The sequence below is a fragment of the Symphodus melops genome, assembly GCF_947650265.1.
Source record: "Symphodus melops genome assembly, chromosome: 23".
Classification (NCBI taxonomy): Eukaryota; Metazoa; Chordata; class Actinopteri; order Labriformes; family Labridae; genus Symphodus; species Symphodus melops.
In genome coordinates this window covers 9,096,841-9,113,536 of record NC_136713.1, presented here as the reverse complement: position 1 = coordinate 9,113,536, position 16,696 = coordinate 9,096,841, and the positions used below count along the sequence as shown (strand labels likewise).

Genomic DNA, 16,696 nt, shown 5'->3' with positions numbered 1-16,696 from the left:
GCTGCACTTAGAAAAACCATCATGCCAATTTGTTACTCCTTTTTTTTGTAAATGTGAGAGAGACAATTGTGTGACCTTAAGCGCCCTGTTAATGCTATTACAATATGTCAGTGTAATGAAATGCTGACATCAGCATATAAGGGGAGCAACTTCTGGCCTTAAAAACTGTAAACCCACACATTAACTCCTCCAACACATTAAGAGAGCAGTTTTCAACAAGTCTTTATTTAGTTTCATTGGGGGAACACGTAATGCAGATACCTCACAAAGATTTGCATGACCAAATAAAGCAAGAATTTTCCCTAAATTAGACATGCATCACTTGTTGCTAGGCAACAAACAAACACTCGCGTACAAAAACACACACATAAGCATTTTTTCCGTTTGGGACTTGTGATGTGAGGGTTTCCATGTTAGGATTTATGTACTGTAATTTGGTAAACATTTCCACTCAGTGAGATGTTGCACATGGCGCTAGCTGTTTAAGTCTGCATGCTTGAAAGCTGATTTTGACAAATAATAACTCTGTCTAGATTTTGCAATCTAATACAGATTTGTGTTTTGGGATACAAACATGCAAATGTGTTTTTGTTTTTAGAAGATTTCAGCGTGACCTTTTCTAATTTTATCTTATCTGAGCAGATGACAAATTACTTTTACAGTCCCATAAGGGATCTGTGTCGATCTGTGTCGATCGAGTTGATAAGGATGCATTATAGAGCTGGAATTACTGTCATGTAATACTTTGTTTTGTTAGTTGTAGGAATAAGTATTTAAAAAAACAAATGTGAAATTAAGCTTTCAAACACAAGAATTCTTCCAGAAAGCTACTTTGGATAAAAAAAACCTCTTGAAACAATGAATTATTACACATCAATGTCCGTCTTAGATGCTGTAAAATGTTCCGACCTTTTGTACAGGAGAAAGATCAGACGTGACAATTAAATCAGATATACTCATGAAAGCATTGGAACAGGTGATTGTATAAGGCCCTCTTACGCAAATGCAGCAAATGATGAACTAGTGTATTACCTACACAAATCTGAAGTTCCCCATACAATAATGACATCTTATTGGGTTACAGAGCATTCATTATGGATTTGTATACCGCTCATAAATGCTAAATATGGGGAGAAAATTAAGTGGTAAATTGTTAAAAAGGCTGCTCTGTGTACTTGCAGAATCACGTGCTTTGTATGCATCCTCGTCCAATCAGAAACCCCATACCTTCTTCTATCAATGTGGAGTTTATCCAGAGTTTCCAAGGGGAGGACATTTAAGTTAGTGACCTTGGGGTGGGTATAACTTTGCACACATGGGCAGATACTGCGGCCTGTTTGTGCATATTAGCCGGCTGCTTTTCCATGCATTGGTTTTCATAATGTGACATGTGAGGTTCTGAGTGCAAACAGGCCTCCAGGCATCCTCCTGATTTACACCAATGGGGCACAAGAAAGCTTCAAATGTGTCCTTTCTGTCCCTGAATAGTATCCAATCAGTGTGCACCCACAAAACAAAATTATCTGCATTTATTTCTGCAGAGGACGTTTTATTTCTGGATAAACACACACAGGGTTAATAGGAGCTTCTTCGATTGGAAATATTGCAGTAGCCCATATGTGCACAGTAGTATTACTGTACACATGGTGAGTTTTAATTAAGTGTCAATGGACATGCCTGCCACAGCAGGGAGGTCTTTCCATGTTAGGAATGCTCTGCACATAGTTTGTTTGTTTGTTTTTTCATGCATTCTGGGAGATTTGGGGCAGACGGTGCTGATTGAAAGAAAACATGCAGTAAGGACATTAATGCAGTCCTTACACACTGTCTAGTGTTGAGCAGGGGCGATTTTAGGGTCTGTTGGGGCCCTAGGCAAAAGCTCATTGGAGGCCCCTGCAACTAGTGTTCATAATTATTATTTCCCACACAGATAACTCCTCTTCATTTTCCTTCGCCTCTGGTGTTGACCAGAAATGCAGGATTCATGTCTAGGTTTGAATTCATTTTTACAATAAGAACAACATTTTTAGTTATAGTGCATCAGGTTCTTTTCCACTTCATGCAGCCTTGTAGAGATAAGGTCAAAACAGCACCACCCAATTTAAAGATAATGATGTTTGCACTTAAAGCTCCTGTGAGGTGTTTTTACCTGATAATGAAACCGAGTGAACTTAACACTGATACCTCTTTATGGCCCTCAAAAGCAAATGAAACCATAAATGATAAGATGGACTATTTCTTTGTTGTTTATATTATACTGCAGAGGGTGGGTGGAGGATAACATGCAGTAAAAGGCTGAGGTCATTTGTCAGTATTCTTTTTTTTTATAATGTCACCTCGAAACCCCTGATGACAATAGAGTCATTTCACCATTGTTAAAATAATTTTGGGGGCAATAGATGAGGATATGCAGGAATTCATATATCCTAAAGGTGAAACCTTAAAGAAATATTTTGCACCTGCATGCCTGTGTTGTTTTTTTTCTTTAATATATGATATAATTAAGGTGTTTATGAGGCAAGATTGTAAAAAAACAACACCTTTATGTATAGAGTGATGGAGAATGTTTACACTGGCCTTAAAAACTTACAAAAACTTAAAAATAAGCCAATTAACAAAACATTTAAGACATTTCTTCTCATCTCGGAGCAAACTGATCTGAGTTTACATGAATAAAGAAGAACATAATCTTGTATTTTCTCCTGTGAAAGTGTCATTTGAACAAAATCCTAATTTCCCATCAGCACCAACATGTGGCCCCAAGAGTAAACCTGGGAATTTGTAGGACCCAGCAGCCCTCCCAGCCCCCGGCTTCACCTGTTCGCATGCACATTTCTTCCCCTTTTTTCCCACTTGGGATTGCCTTTTAACACCCCATGATAATGCCCAGAATACTCAAGCCTCCAACAATGCTGTCGTACGCGGGCTGCAGCTTGCTGATCCTCTCAGCGTCCCTCGCCGGTGCCTCCTTGGCCGAGATGGTGTTCCGCTGCCCGGGCTGCACCGCGGAGCGTCAGGCGCTGTGCCCAAAGCTCACCGAGGCTTGCGCGGAGATCGTGCGCGAACCGGGCTGCGGGTGCTGCCCCGTGTGCGCCCGGCAAGAGGGCGAGATGTGTGGCGTGTACACCCCAAGGTGTTCCACCGGTCTGCGGTGCTACCCGACGCCCGACTCGGAGCTTCCCCTGGAGCAACTGGTGCAGGGCCAGGGCCAGTGCCGGTGCAAAGTGGACACCGAGACCACTACCCACGGCCACGAGCAGCGGGAGCAAACCAGTGGTTAGTCGCTTTATTCCTGGAAATCTGGTTGTCTTTTATCAATTTTTAATGACTCTGTCTAGACTGCTGCATAGGGAATAGTGTAGAAATATTGCAGAGTCATGAAGGCTGAGCCAAAATGTGTCAAGCAGGGACTGTTACTTAACAGGGAAGCTCTACCTATCATTTAGCAGTTCTTTGAAGGATAGCCTAAAGGCTTTTTATGTTGTTGTTGTTGTTTGCAATACATATTTTTTTGTATCATTAATTTGCCATTTTAACACACCTTTTATTCACATTTTCCTAAAATCTTAAAATATTTTGGAAAATTTGCTGTTGTGCATTGTGTGTAGCTTGTATCCTTAAAGTGTGCAATCTTCTTTATGTTCCTGCAGTATTTGCTTGATTCATTGCTTCTTGCATGACCCTTTAATACACTTCTGATAAAACCTGAGTTGCACAGACCTGTTCAAAGTTTTCTGAATCATCGTGGTGTGCATGAGCAGAGAGAAACAAAAGAGGAAAAAAAAATCACTCTGCCCACCTCAGCTATGCACAGCTGGCCCTGCAGCCTTCTCCCCAATATCTGCCTTTAAACGACTGTAACAACAAGGTTTTGGCCGGCAAAATAATTCCCAGGAGTTCCCAGAAGTTGTAATTCATGTGGGATGGGACACAGAAAACATAGTAGTAGCCTATTGATGTTGACATTTCTACAGGGGAGTGCAGAGAGAAACAGAGAGACAGCAGGAGGAATGCTGCATTGATTGAAAAAGTGGACTTTAAGCTTTGACCAGACCTAACTGTAACCTGCTGTTGACAGTGACGACATTCACCATGTTGTCTGCATTGAAAATAAGCTGTACATATGTGCAGGAGGATCACAATGAAGGTCACAATGAAGAAGTCGACAGCTTTATTGAGGGCTGATTTTGAGGCTGCAAACAGTCAAAGAGTGAGCGGAGCCGGCTGGGTGTGATTTTATACTCATTTACAATATCCAGGCTTTGTCAGAGTTTACCTCCAGGTTGACACGTGTTTATTTTGCCACTGGAACTTAGAGAAACTACTCAAGTAACCCTGCTCTCTGCAAGGATCGAGCATGCTGACAAAGCTCGACAAAAGCCTTACGACACTCTTGATAACCGCCCATCATAATCATTTTCTTCCACTATTTTGTAACCTTCACCCACAATAAAACATGCATGAGTTTTAGAGTTACGCAAGAACAAAACAAGACAAAATACACAGACACACCATGTAAAGGCTTGCTTTCAAGGAGGCAATTTGTTAGATGTCAAAGATTTTCCTTCCCCCTCAAGTTTTGGGCCTTGCTGTGTGTTCGCTCTTGCAGGTTGAAAGCTCTGAGATTAAGTCAGAAGTGTCCCAAATGGCAGTAAGAGCTTAGAAATTGGCTCTAAAGGCTGCTTCAGAGAAAAGGCTTGCTGCGTCAGATGGAAGAGCGATTTCTGACAAAGACAGAGTGGCCAGAGCGAAGAGAACAAAGTGTTTCCCAAGGCCAAAAGACGGAACAAGAACATTTCTTTTTACGAAGAAAACTCTTAGGAAATGGTTTTCCTCCACTTTTACATCATGTATTTGATTTGATTCCTTCAATATTACTCAATAAAGGTACAGCTGGTGTAACAGGTGGATCCTGACAGTGGCTGGCCCTGATTTAGACGACACCCACTTGATGTCCTGTCATTAATTGTTCTTAGATATGGGGCAAAAAGTGGAAGTAATTAGATCACTGACAGAACTCACAAGAGAAAGGTGGAGAAAAACCTTTAAAATTCTGCCTATTTACTTATTGAAAATCATTTGCTTCAGAGAAATAAGCTGTAAAAAGAGGGGGGGAAGCTGATTATGATACAAAGTGGCTGTATTTATTTGAAGGAGGAACAAAATTAAGCTAAGACACGGGCAAAGAATCAAAGAATGAAAGACTGCAGCTGCTTTATCTGGATGTTTGAAAGCCTCAGCATCCTGTCGTCCTGTTTTTACAGCTTATTTCGTTCAGTCAGACACAAACAAATAACACCAGTGCTGTGTCCCTCCATATTCTTACTGTTTGTTGTTATTCCAAATGCTTAATTATCAGGAAGATGGTATTTAATCAATTGTCCAATCACATACTTCTATATGTGCAACACTGAGAAACAAAAGTGGTCGTTTGTCAACATTTTAGCTCCCAACCCTACGCGTTCTTAGTGGAAAATGGCTGCCGTTGAATGTGATCATCATTGGGGTTTTACAGCACTTTAAAGGCAGGATAGGTATCCAACATTGGTCGACGTTCTTACGTGTTATAGCTGCTACAGATGACAGATCTTTTTTGTTTCTTTTTCAGACGGCATATTTGTCAATGTCTGTCAGGAGCTAAAGACAATTTCAAGCAAAATCCTTAAAAGTAAAAAAAAGAATTGATGTAAAGGTTTTATCCTGCACAAAATGCCAAGATGGCAAGAATAGTCCCTGAAAACTCTTGGATCAGCGCTTAAAACAACTACAAGAGAAGCGATCAAAGGTCAGATACAGTCTTCATTTGACCCTTTAACTATCCCCCGCTGCTAAATAAAGCCTGCAGTGATGATTAAAATAATAAAAAAACGAAACAATGAACCAATTTAGCTCTGTGTTTGCTTTTAATGAAACTTTGATTGGATTAAGTGTACTGGCACTGCATTTGCTTATTTTGTTCTGTGGTCCAAACCTCAGGCTATTTTTTGTTCTCTGTTTTAAATTATCAAAGCACCTAATTACAGCCCATTAGTAATTAGATATTGTTTTATAAATCTCAAAAAAATGCACTCACCCAGGGTGCAGAGAGCATTTTCAAATTCTACTAATTTCTGTTTGGGCCCCATTGATTTAAATGATTTTCTGTCAGTTAACTTGTCTTTAAAGATCTCTGAGTGCAGTCACATAAATTGCACATTGCTGATGATATGGTTTTTGGCTTTAATCAAAGCTACAGATATGGTGCACCAACCGACAAGCCTCTGATGGTCCTGTGGTGCACAAACGCAACTATGTTTCATGCATGCGACCACACAGATATGTGGTTCACCCTGTCACAGCTGAACATCTGAATTGGAAAATTCCAAATTGCTCTTTGGTGAAGTTGAATAAAACCAAAAAACCAAACCCTGTGTGCTCAGATTTCTTCCCTAAAACCTCCCACCCTCAGCATCTGTGATCAGTGTGTTTGTGTGCTGCATGAGTGATAGCCTGCATGTGCTTCTCTAGGAAACTCTGCTGTGTATTCGAGAACATATATCTGATTTTGGGAGTTAAGTCTTTGTCAAATAATGGGTTTTTGTTGACTTTAGCTTAATAAGTACAAATTTTAATGGAGAACGGAAAATCACTTGAACTTCTCTTTGATGTGAAAAGGTTGAAATCAGAAATTTCCATTATGTGTAACTATAGTGCTCAAAAAGTAAAAACTAGGTTAGCTATGTCAATTGGAAATTTCCAAACTATGATATAGATATGATCTCAGACAGTATATTTTTATTTCAATTCCAGACTTTAACTACAAAAATATTCCATGTTTCTTTTAATTTTAAGCTGACTCTCCAACTAAAACCCCAAACTTTCCCCCCTATATTCTCTGTTTATGCACAGTATCACTTGATATTCTGTTCTCACAGAAACCTGGACTCAGATCTATTCTCCCTGAATCAGTTTGGATTGACGTTTAGTTGTTTTGACTGGGATTTCACCATTTATGACCTTGAGAGGAAGGAAGTTGATTAACATAGCCTAAACAGAGCCCATAGGTGGTTCCAATGGGTCTAAGACCACGTTAGTTGGTTATTACCCCCCCCCCCCCCTTTTAAACCTTTTATCTGTGGTCAGATACATTTAGAGTCTGTTTAGGATGTTGACAATCAGGGGGAAAAGGTTTTTGGTGTCAGATGTGTTATAAAAGTTGTTATGGAGAGGCAAAATGGGCTGGAAAGAAAAGTGGAAAACCCCCGTGCCATCTAGTCACTGACATAACACAGTTAGCTAACAAGGGGCATTCCTGCGTACCTGCGAGGGCATCCAGACGGAGCCCGCATAGACTGAAATAGCTCCGAGATAATCCCCCCACAGGCGTCTCCAAAAACAGGGGCATTCGTACCATCTCCCCGCAGGCGTCGACTTCATGTCTATCCGTGCCAAGAATCTCCCTGTACCTATAGAGATCCAGAGGGACTTCCCACGCTGGGTCTCTTGTCGAGGGTGATTGAAGACAATATGAACGCAGTCTAAAATACAACTTACACTGGAGGGGATGAGATAGAAGAAGTTTTGCGTGAAAGAGGGGGGCAGTTTCAGAGTTGTTTGAAGACACAACTTGGACAGATGTGTTTGGTGTCTTCTTCATGATTTCTACAGTGAAACTAAAAAGCTGTTTTTCAAGTCATTTCTCAGTTTCCCAGATGTCTTTGTCAAATATGCAAAAGTCACATCATATTTGAGTATTCATAAGAACATTTGTCCAATCCAATTAGTTGATCAACTAATGCCTTCCATGATGGATTTTTACTTATCTTGCAGAGTGTGACCATTTATGACATTATTTTTTTGGATACCACTTCGGTATATCTGTTTGTACTTCCTACAGTGCATTATTGGGAACTTATTTCTGAAATGTCAAAGCTATTTCTGTCTAAAAATGGAGATGAAGGAGTTGAAACAGTTCTACACAGTTTCTCAAAGCGTAATATGAGGTCCATTCTGTGGGTAATACGATTGGATGTACCAAATTATCTAAAAATCCATTATACAGTTTCTGATATACTCCCCCAAACAAACAAATAACATTTTGGGGAAAGCAAAAGTCAGTGGGATGGCTGGCTTTGGAGTCATGAACATCAGGAAATCAATTTTCCATTAATCATTGTATAGTTGAGCCAGTAATCCTAAGGATGGGATAAATGAGATGATATGTAATCTGTTTCTGTCCTTGCTCTTTATGTTGCCTTCGTGGACTTCAGTAAAAAAAAACATGCAACCTTAAAATAGCCCTCTCTACTCCAGGTTGACATTGTCCTTTGACCTTTTAAAAACCTGACTGGCCGTCACCTCGGAAACACCTTTATTGACATTTTACAGACATAAAGTTTTCACTGAATGACCAGAAAGACACCTTTGTTGTAAAACAGAAGCGTAAACGTCAGAGGTTTTATCCACTCACATTGATGAGGAATGATTGTCAGATGCAGTTTTATGTGATGGCCTACAAGTCCAACTTGTTTCAGCTTGCCCAAATTTACGTCCTAGTTTGGGTCCCATTCAATCCCCCCTGAAAGTTCACCCCGTAGTGCCATTAGTGAGGAAGATACTTGGCCTTGGATGTGGCGTTGCATGCCAGAGCCTGTCCAATGACAGTTGCGGGCCAGAAAGCCTGGAAGGTAAACAAATATGCACTTTGCTGAGTTTGCGTGTTTGTGTTTCTAGGAAGACAGTCACACTTCATAATGGATGATGAACTGCAGCTACTCTTGGCAGACCTTTTCATCAACTTCTTGAGCGTCAACATGACCCATTTCACACCTCCAAGCTCCACAGTGAGAAAGATATGCTTTGTTACAGCTACAGTACAGTGTTGGTGAAAATAGTTCAGACCGACCCGAATCAGCTTCTGCATGTTTGAGTAGGTCAAATGTCGGCTTGGCTGAGTCACTCGATGGCTATAGATTAAAGAAGCTGTTTGATGAAGATAAAAATAAAAAAAAGTCAAATTCAAAGTTAAAGAAACAAAATAGTTATTACTCATTTGTCCTTAAATCTGTCTTGGAAAATTCTTGTTCCAATACTTATCCTTAAAAACAATTCTCCTTCGATAACAAAAACATAAAATCAACACATCGAGCTGATAACTTAAATTAGATAAAACTATTACCTAAATGAAACAATAAAGACTCATTTTCCGAGACTCGTCCAAGCTTTGCAAATCGCTCAGTTGAGCCTGAACCTGGGCGATCAGACATGACACTTCTGGCCTATGTGCCATCTGGGAATTTGACATGGATCAGATATAGAAAGCAAGGCTCTCTGCATCAATGTGCTGGGATTAACTCAAGCAGCAGACTGGACAGTAGACTTGCTGCTCTGTTGACACTACTGATCCCAAGCCCACCGCTGTGGAACGGCTTTGACTGCAGAGGCCTAGTGCCCCCTGAAAGTGGGGTCCTGACCCTCCTGGTTTGTGTGTGTGCCTATACATTCAATAGGGAGATTGCTGCTCATGAAATGTACCTTCTTGTGTGTCTGTGCGAACACAGACAGTGCACCTCTCAAGTTTCCTTTCTTCAAAAAAAGAGGGAGTGATGGTTCTGCCCTTTGGATACTGTGGAGATTATGCAAGACATCAAAACAAAAGGCTCCCCAGCTGTCGATACTCCTGAGTTTAAACACACACACCTGATTTCAGTTGACTTTTGCCCCTTTTTTTTTTTGCAAAGTCTTCAAAGGAGAACAAGAGAGAGCACAGTGGAGCGTCATAGGGGGAACTCAAGTCCAACAACACCAGATCTATCTGATGGCAAAAGGCGCCAGCACCTTGTTATTGCTTCGTTTGGAATTTCCTTTCTCTCATTCTGTGTTAGGCCTTTTGTAATCATATTCTATAACCGGATGTCAAATTTACCTCTTGCAGAGTATCCACGCTGGCTTTCTTTCTCTGCCCCTCAGATGCCTTTCCACAAGTCTGCAAGTTACAGCTTGGCCCTTGCATAACTGTGAACATTCTGGCCAGCAGTTTGACCTTCTCTACTGTCTGTGCTTATTTCCCTGCTTTCCTTTGGGTGTCAAGTGAAGTTCTGCAGAGGAGAAATACATGCTATCCTGCAAAAAGAAACTACCTCCTGCTCTGTATGGCCATCTTTTTTCAAAAGCTAAGTTTTAAACTAGTTGGTTCCTTAAGAATGTGTATTCAAAGCCTTTTCGTCTAAAATCAGCTGGATGCAGTGAAGCTCCTTTTCCACTCCCTAAGTATGCTCTGTTGTCAGAAACAACATGTTGGGTTGGACCTGATGGCCTCTCACAGTGTTTGCTCCATCTGTTTGAAGAGAGGTTTTTTTTTTTTCGGTTGATGTTTAACAAGAGAAGAGAGGAGACAGTCAAAGTGAATGAAAACCATCGCTGGATGGTCACAGAAAGTCTGATATTTGACAAATTTTCACCTGGTAAAAAATGTCTCAGCATTTTTTTGTTTTAGAACATGAGAAGTGGGACAATCTGCTACTTTTCTAAATGGGGAAACTCTTGTTTTATAAGTTTTATTCCCAAACATTTTAATTTATAAATCATATAGGTTTTCTCTTTTTTGTGGAGCAATCACATTTGTGTTTTATAACAATTATGGCATCTAAAAAGTAATTTTTTTCAACGTGCACATTTCGCATTTTCAGTAACATAAGTAGCAAACGCAAATGCTCTCATTAAATCCTTTTCTTAGCATGACACCATCTTTTATTTAGCTAGCGAGTGACAGTTTGTTGGCTGTGAAGGCTGAACCCGAATCCTAAGTCTTCTTTTGGGGTTCATTTCCAAAGTGTATAAATCAGACTGATGTTTTTTTCGTCTTGCTGTTATCTTTCTTCATCCTATTAGTTTTAAACCAAGTACTACATTTAGTCTTACACCACTTTCATGTCTTCATAGATGGTGGTAAAAGTTGTAATCAGGTTAGAGATTTTTACAGACCAAATGTTTTGACAAATTTTTTCCCAGGAACTTCTGATTTGTCCTTCTCTCTTTGTTGGGTTTTTCAAAGACGCTGTCTCTTTAATGACCAAACTGCAGTGACCTGTCGACACCTTAAATATAGGCCGTATCATCACTTAGTCTTCTAAATCAAGCAAAGTGAAAAAATGCTAATTTATTTAAAAGCTAACTACTTTTCACATCTGCTCATGAAATTAAAATCACACAACTAAGGAAAAGAAGCAACCATGGAAACCCGAGTGTGACTAAAGTTTAGCAGTGGCCAACTTTTTCTCAGCCAGTGAGCTTGTTAACAGAGCTGCATGTGGTTGCCTCACTCAGTGAAAAAGGCTTGTAGTGACTCACTGATGTGCTGATGCATTTCAGAGCACTTTAACAGTGGTTTGGAGCCTTCCAGGCATACCCCCACTACTTAAAGACTCAAACGTTATAGAGAAAGGTGAGATGTGACAAGGAGAAAAATTGTCACAAAGAGAAGATACTGACACAAAATTCAAGCCGAAACAAAAATAGATGATTAAAAAAGAGTGGTAATTTAAGCACAGAATGAAAAGTAAGTGATTACCTTGCTCTATCTAGCTGGGACATTTGCTTAATGTCTTACAAAGTAGTTTCAATAGGTCCAGAACAAGAAGAAGGAGGGTAAAAGAGGGGTATAGTTTTTTGTACTTGAGACACATGGTCAAAGAGCAAAATGCTGCGAAAAACCTCTAGCTCTGTCACTCTGACAAATGATCAGTGCAGTTTATCCTTTATTTCACCTCACTTTTTGCCTCTGGCCAGTCCATTATGGAAGTGACAGTGTGAGGAGAATACCTGCTTATTATAAGTCACTGGTTAAATGACTTTAAAGGCCAAAGTGTCCTCTGAAGTAGGATAGGATAGGATAGGATAGGATATAACTTTATTGATCCCCAATGGGGAAATTCGGGCGTTACAGCAGCAGCAGCAGTGCAGAATCAAAAACAAAAGTCAAAATCGAATAAAAAAGTAACAACATAAGCATAAATACAATCCAGGTAGTAAGGGGGGGATATATACAGAGGACTATAGCACGGTGGACTCAGCAGGGCAATGGAAAAGATATTAATAATACTGTGCAGTGAATGGCATGTTAAAGTGACCAGTGAAAGAATTTAAAGTGGCATTGTGATCAGAGGGTTATGTACAGTATTGACTGTTATAAGCATAATAAATATAGTGCAGTCTTGTTCAAGTATCCTTGAACAAGACATTAAAGTCGGTTCTGACTCAATTTAGCCTAAACGCAGCATTTTTTTTGATGGGTTTTTGGATGTAACAGTGTCTCCAAACCCCACAGGTGAGGCTGTGGAGCCGCTTCTCGAGCAGGGCGTGAGCGAGATCCCGGCCATCAGGAAGCCCAGCAAAGAGACCACCTGGCTGGGCCCCAAAGAGAGCGCCGTACGCCAGCACAGGCAGGAGATGAAAACCAAGATGAAGACAAACAAGGTGGAGGAGACAAAGCCTGCACGGCCCAAACAGGTGAGGCATATTAAGGTTGCTCTTTTGTATCGTATCGCTGTTGTACGTTTGTTAGTAAAAGGTATTTATAGGATTAAATCCAGACTCTGGAAAAGGTAGAGAGAAGCCTTCAGGAAGGAATGATGTCCAAAAATACAAAGTCAGACATCCAAGCTTGAAACTTTTTATCAATACATAATGAAATGTAATGATTATTTTAACTTATGATTCTTGCCGTTTGAAGACGTGGAAATATTTCCAAGAGGATTTCTTTTACTTTTACTTTAAACAGTTGTCCATTGCTGTTTTTAATTAATAAATTCCACACCAAAAATAACATTATCCAGAGACGTAAAGCTCAGGGGGGCTTATTTCTACATTGCATACTTTCAACATTTTTTCATTTAAAGCTCCCACGAGGTGTCAATCAGTTCTTATGTCTCTTTCTGATGATCAAAAGCAAACAAGACTATATGTGGCGAGACTTTTTATTTATTTATTGTTGTTATTTTCTGAAACCAGGGGGTAGGTGTCGGACAACATGATCAATTGCACTCAGACAAAACAGCCTTTTTCACATTTTGCACTTTTGGCTCTTGTGAATGATACATTTAACAGAAAGCAGGATTTCAAACATGTACCGGACAAGATTAGCAGACAGGTAAGCCGTGCTACTTAAATAACCTAAAACGGTTTCAGTTTTAGAAAGTTGCACCGGTCTGACTTGAGGGATTTTTTTTTAGCACTGATTCTGAAACAGGGTGCCACATTTGTTCTGTTACTCTGCTGCCATTGTGACTGAGACTGTAGAGTAGGAACTAAAAAGGAGTGCAGTGCTGCCTCACTCTGGTTAAGCAGTTGTTCATGTTTAGATTCTGCATTGAAGAATACCTTATTTAAAAAAAAAATCCTTCAATTTACAGTAATGCTTGAACCTGTTGATAATATTTCTATTTGAAATAATTTACAGCCTGAGAGGAAACAGAGTATACATTTTAATAGGATTTGGCATGAAGAAAAAGTTACATTTTCCAGTTTGTTTTTCCTTTCTGCCTTTAAATCAAAAAATCAGATACTTTCTGACACCTGATCCCTGAGGTCGGACTGACAGCGTATTTCTAACAGGCGTCGTGGTACTTTCCATCCACCATAAAAACACATATAAAAGGTTATTGCTCTACCAGAAACGTATAACTGTCTCACATTTGGCTCCTTTTAAATCATGAGGTAAACCTGGGGTCACTGGCAGGAGTTGTTATTCATTACTGGCAAGAAAACACGATTCATTTGCTTCATTACAGAAATCCCCTTCGCTTTATAATGGTTGTGTGAGTGTGTGTGTGTTGTGCCTTTTTTATGAGATTTGATGTAGCAACTTAGAAAGTTGTGATTGCCTTGCAAACGCATCTTGGTAATAATCCATCTGTACAGCTACTTTCTCTTGTGTGCATTGACTTTCCTGAATTCTTGGGCTTATTTAAATAAATTCTAGTATGCATGCACCTAAGTTTGGATAAATACTTTTTTTTTGCAGAAGGCCACAGCATTTTTTTCTGGAAACCTGATGCTGAGAACACACCCAAATCAAGCTATACAGGCCTTAAATAATGACATCAGTGTTGTTGTGTTTTGTTCTGTTTCAGACTCAGTGTCAGCAGGAGCTCGACCAGATCCTGGAGAGGATATCAAAGATGCCCTTCAGAGATAACAGAGGTCCCCTTGAAGACTTGTACGCCCTGCACATTCCCAACTGCGACAAGAGGGGGCAGTATAACCTCAAACAGGTGACTCAAGGAGTTTCAAACAGAGGGTGGAAAGCAGGCAAGATTCAGGCCCCTGATGTGTCAGGATATAAAAATACAATTACAAACAAAAAATGACATTTTCAAGAAACAGTATGTAATAAAATGGACTAAAATGAAAACATATGCAATATAAAACCCGAAACACATTATTAACAATAACTCTTCACAAGTAAACCATCGTGTTTACCATGAATATTAAGGGAAAGATTGACACAAAGGAATAAACTTGATTTGTGTTTTCAGTGCAAGATGTCTCTCCACGGTCAGAGGGGTGAGTGCTGGTGCGTCAACCCTCACACCGGCCGACCGATCCCATCAGCCCCTACTGTGAGGGGTGACCCCAACTGCAGCCAGTACCTACGAGAGCTGGAGCTTGAGCTCCCTGACACCGCCGAAATATAGAGTGGCATTAAACAACAAAAAACAACAACAAACAAACTGTAAAGTACTTGGGAACAAAAAAACATCTGAGTAAGCTATATCTTATCTTTCTGTGTGTTGGTGTCTCTAGTACATTTGATGACAGTGAAATCTTAGCCACCAAAAAGGGTTAAATGATAGAATCCAGCTAGCTGCGTAGGAAGTAACTGCAGATTATTTTTAGGAGGAGTAAAGATAAGAAGTATTCAATAGACCTCAGCTGCAGTTGGTGACTTCGCTTCGCTAATGTGACTTTGCTCAGATTTGCTTTGTCATCAGTGTTTTGTACTGTATGTTTTGAAAAACAAGAGAAGCCTTCTACATGCAGTATCTGGGGTTTTTAGGAGTTTATTGTGTGATAGCTTGCAGACTACTGTTCGCAACATTAACATATAATGCTATTAAAATGGTGATAATTTCAATCCATGCCTGTCTCTTTTTTAATTTGACTCACTTTGAATGTGGTGCAGGAACAGTAGTAGTATTATAAAAGTGGCCGTATTTGAGTAAAAACAAGAAAAGGCAATGCAGTCCACATTCTTAGAAACTTAAATTTGAAAAACTGCATGTTTTGAAACCTTTTATTAAAACCAGTTGCAATTAAAACAGACTACAGCCTTTGTCAAACTCCAGTCCTGAAAGGCTGGATTCCTCAGACTGTTAGATGTCTCCCTGCTCCATCACAGCTGAATCTAATGAGCAACTCATTATCAGGCTTCTGCAGGGCTTGATGACAGCACATTGGTTGAAAGCAGGCGTGTTGGAGCAGGGAGACATCTGAAAGTCTGAGGTATCCGACCCTTGAGGACTGTTCAACACCCCTGGACTACAATGATTCTGTAACCCTCGTCAGCATATCAATGTTTGAGATACATGCTAACTTCAGCATGCTACTATTCGTAACATGACACAGCTAAATTTCGGATGTTTGATGGCAACTGTTATGAACAGCTCGTTCAAGCCATTACATTCAATGAAGGTCTGCATGAGGTATATTTTATCCCATTCAAAACCCAAAATGCAGAGGATGTCAGAGGATTGCCAGTTGTGGTAACCAGAGAGAGAGTGGCCCAAAGCATGGCCAGCCTGGCTTATATGCCCTGCTACTCAGGTGAAGCCCATCAGCAATCAACAGGTAGGCGAGCAGGTCCCCCAACAACCAGCAGACATGCCACCACAGACTACCAGACGCCAAAACCCTCAAACAAAACAAGAACAGTATCCAAAAGACAAAAAAAGTTGGAGGGTGATGGTAACATTCCTTTTTGTGTGAGAAATTAACTGAACATTTTAAAATAAGGTCCTGCTTAAAGCAACAGGTTCAGAAGACATCCAGAGTTAGCACAAATTATCGTTGAGGCATAAACCCATGTACGACTTTTCACAACGATCCCAACTAATTTCAACACAGTGGGGTAGCTTCAGTTAAACTCTGGAGTCCACTAAAGTAAGAGCAACACTTCCCTTGAGGACAAGGAATCTCTGCATCCAATATTATTGGAATCCATCCAATATTTCAGAAGACCATCAAAAGTAAAAATGTACGACCTTACAGTGAACATGAGGAAAAGGTTTAGTTTAACATTCTGAATTGACTATGGTCATCCCATTGAATCTGACAGTCAGACATGGAAGAAACAGATGCAACCTCTCCTGAAAAAAATAAAAATTGTTCTCCATCAAATGTTTGTAGAAATCATCTGGTCAAAAATGCAATTCTTATCTGGCATTGGAGCAAAAGTTAGAAGTTCGCCAGTCGACAGAAAACATCCTCTGATGACCATATATGGGTCTACCGAACGTAATAGTAATGCATGATAACTGTGAGCCAAGATGAAATAAATTGTTGTGCAAAGCATTGCAATTCTCTCAAATGAATATTGTAGCTGCAAATAGTTTTGTCAATGTCTGCAGGTTGAAACAACCTGCATGGAAAAGTGTCTTTGGGACATTTTCAATGTCTTAGAGATAGTATCTACTATATAACACAACCACAGACTCAGCAA

The 16,696-nt window shown here is 40.0% G+C and overlaps 1 protein-coding gene across 1 annotated transcript; it reads left to right on the top strand.

Annotated features, from left to right (window-relative positions):
* The first annotated feature begins 2,761 nt into the window (after positions 1 to 2,761).
* Positions 2,762 to 15,112, top strand: igfbp2a (insulin-like growth factor binding protein 2a). The gene is made up of 4 exons (XM_079336482.1): positions 2,762 to 3,276; positions 12,305 to 12,486; positions 14,109 to 14,249; positions 14,514 to 15,112. The coding sequence occupies exons 1-4, from the start codon at positions 2,877 to 2,879 to the stop codon at positions 14,670 to 14,672; spliced, it is 882 nt and encodes a 293-aa protein (XP_079192608.1). The 5' UTR covers positions 2,762 to 2,876; the 3' UTR covers positions 14,673 to 15,112.
* Positions 15,113 to 16,696: the final 1,584 nt, after the last annotated feature.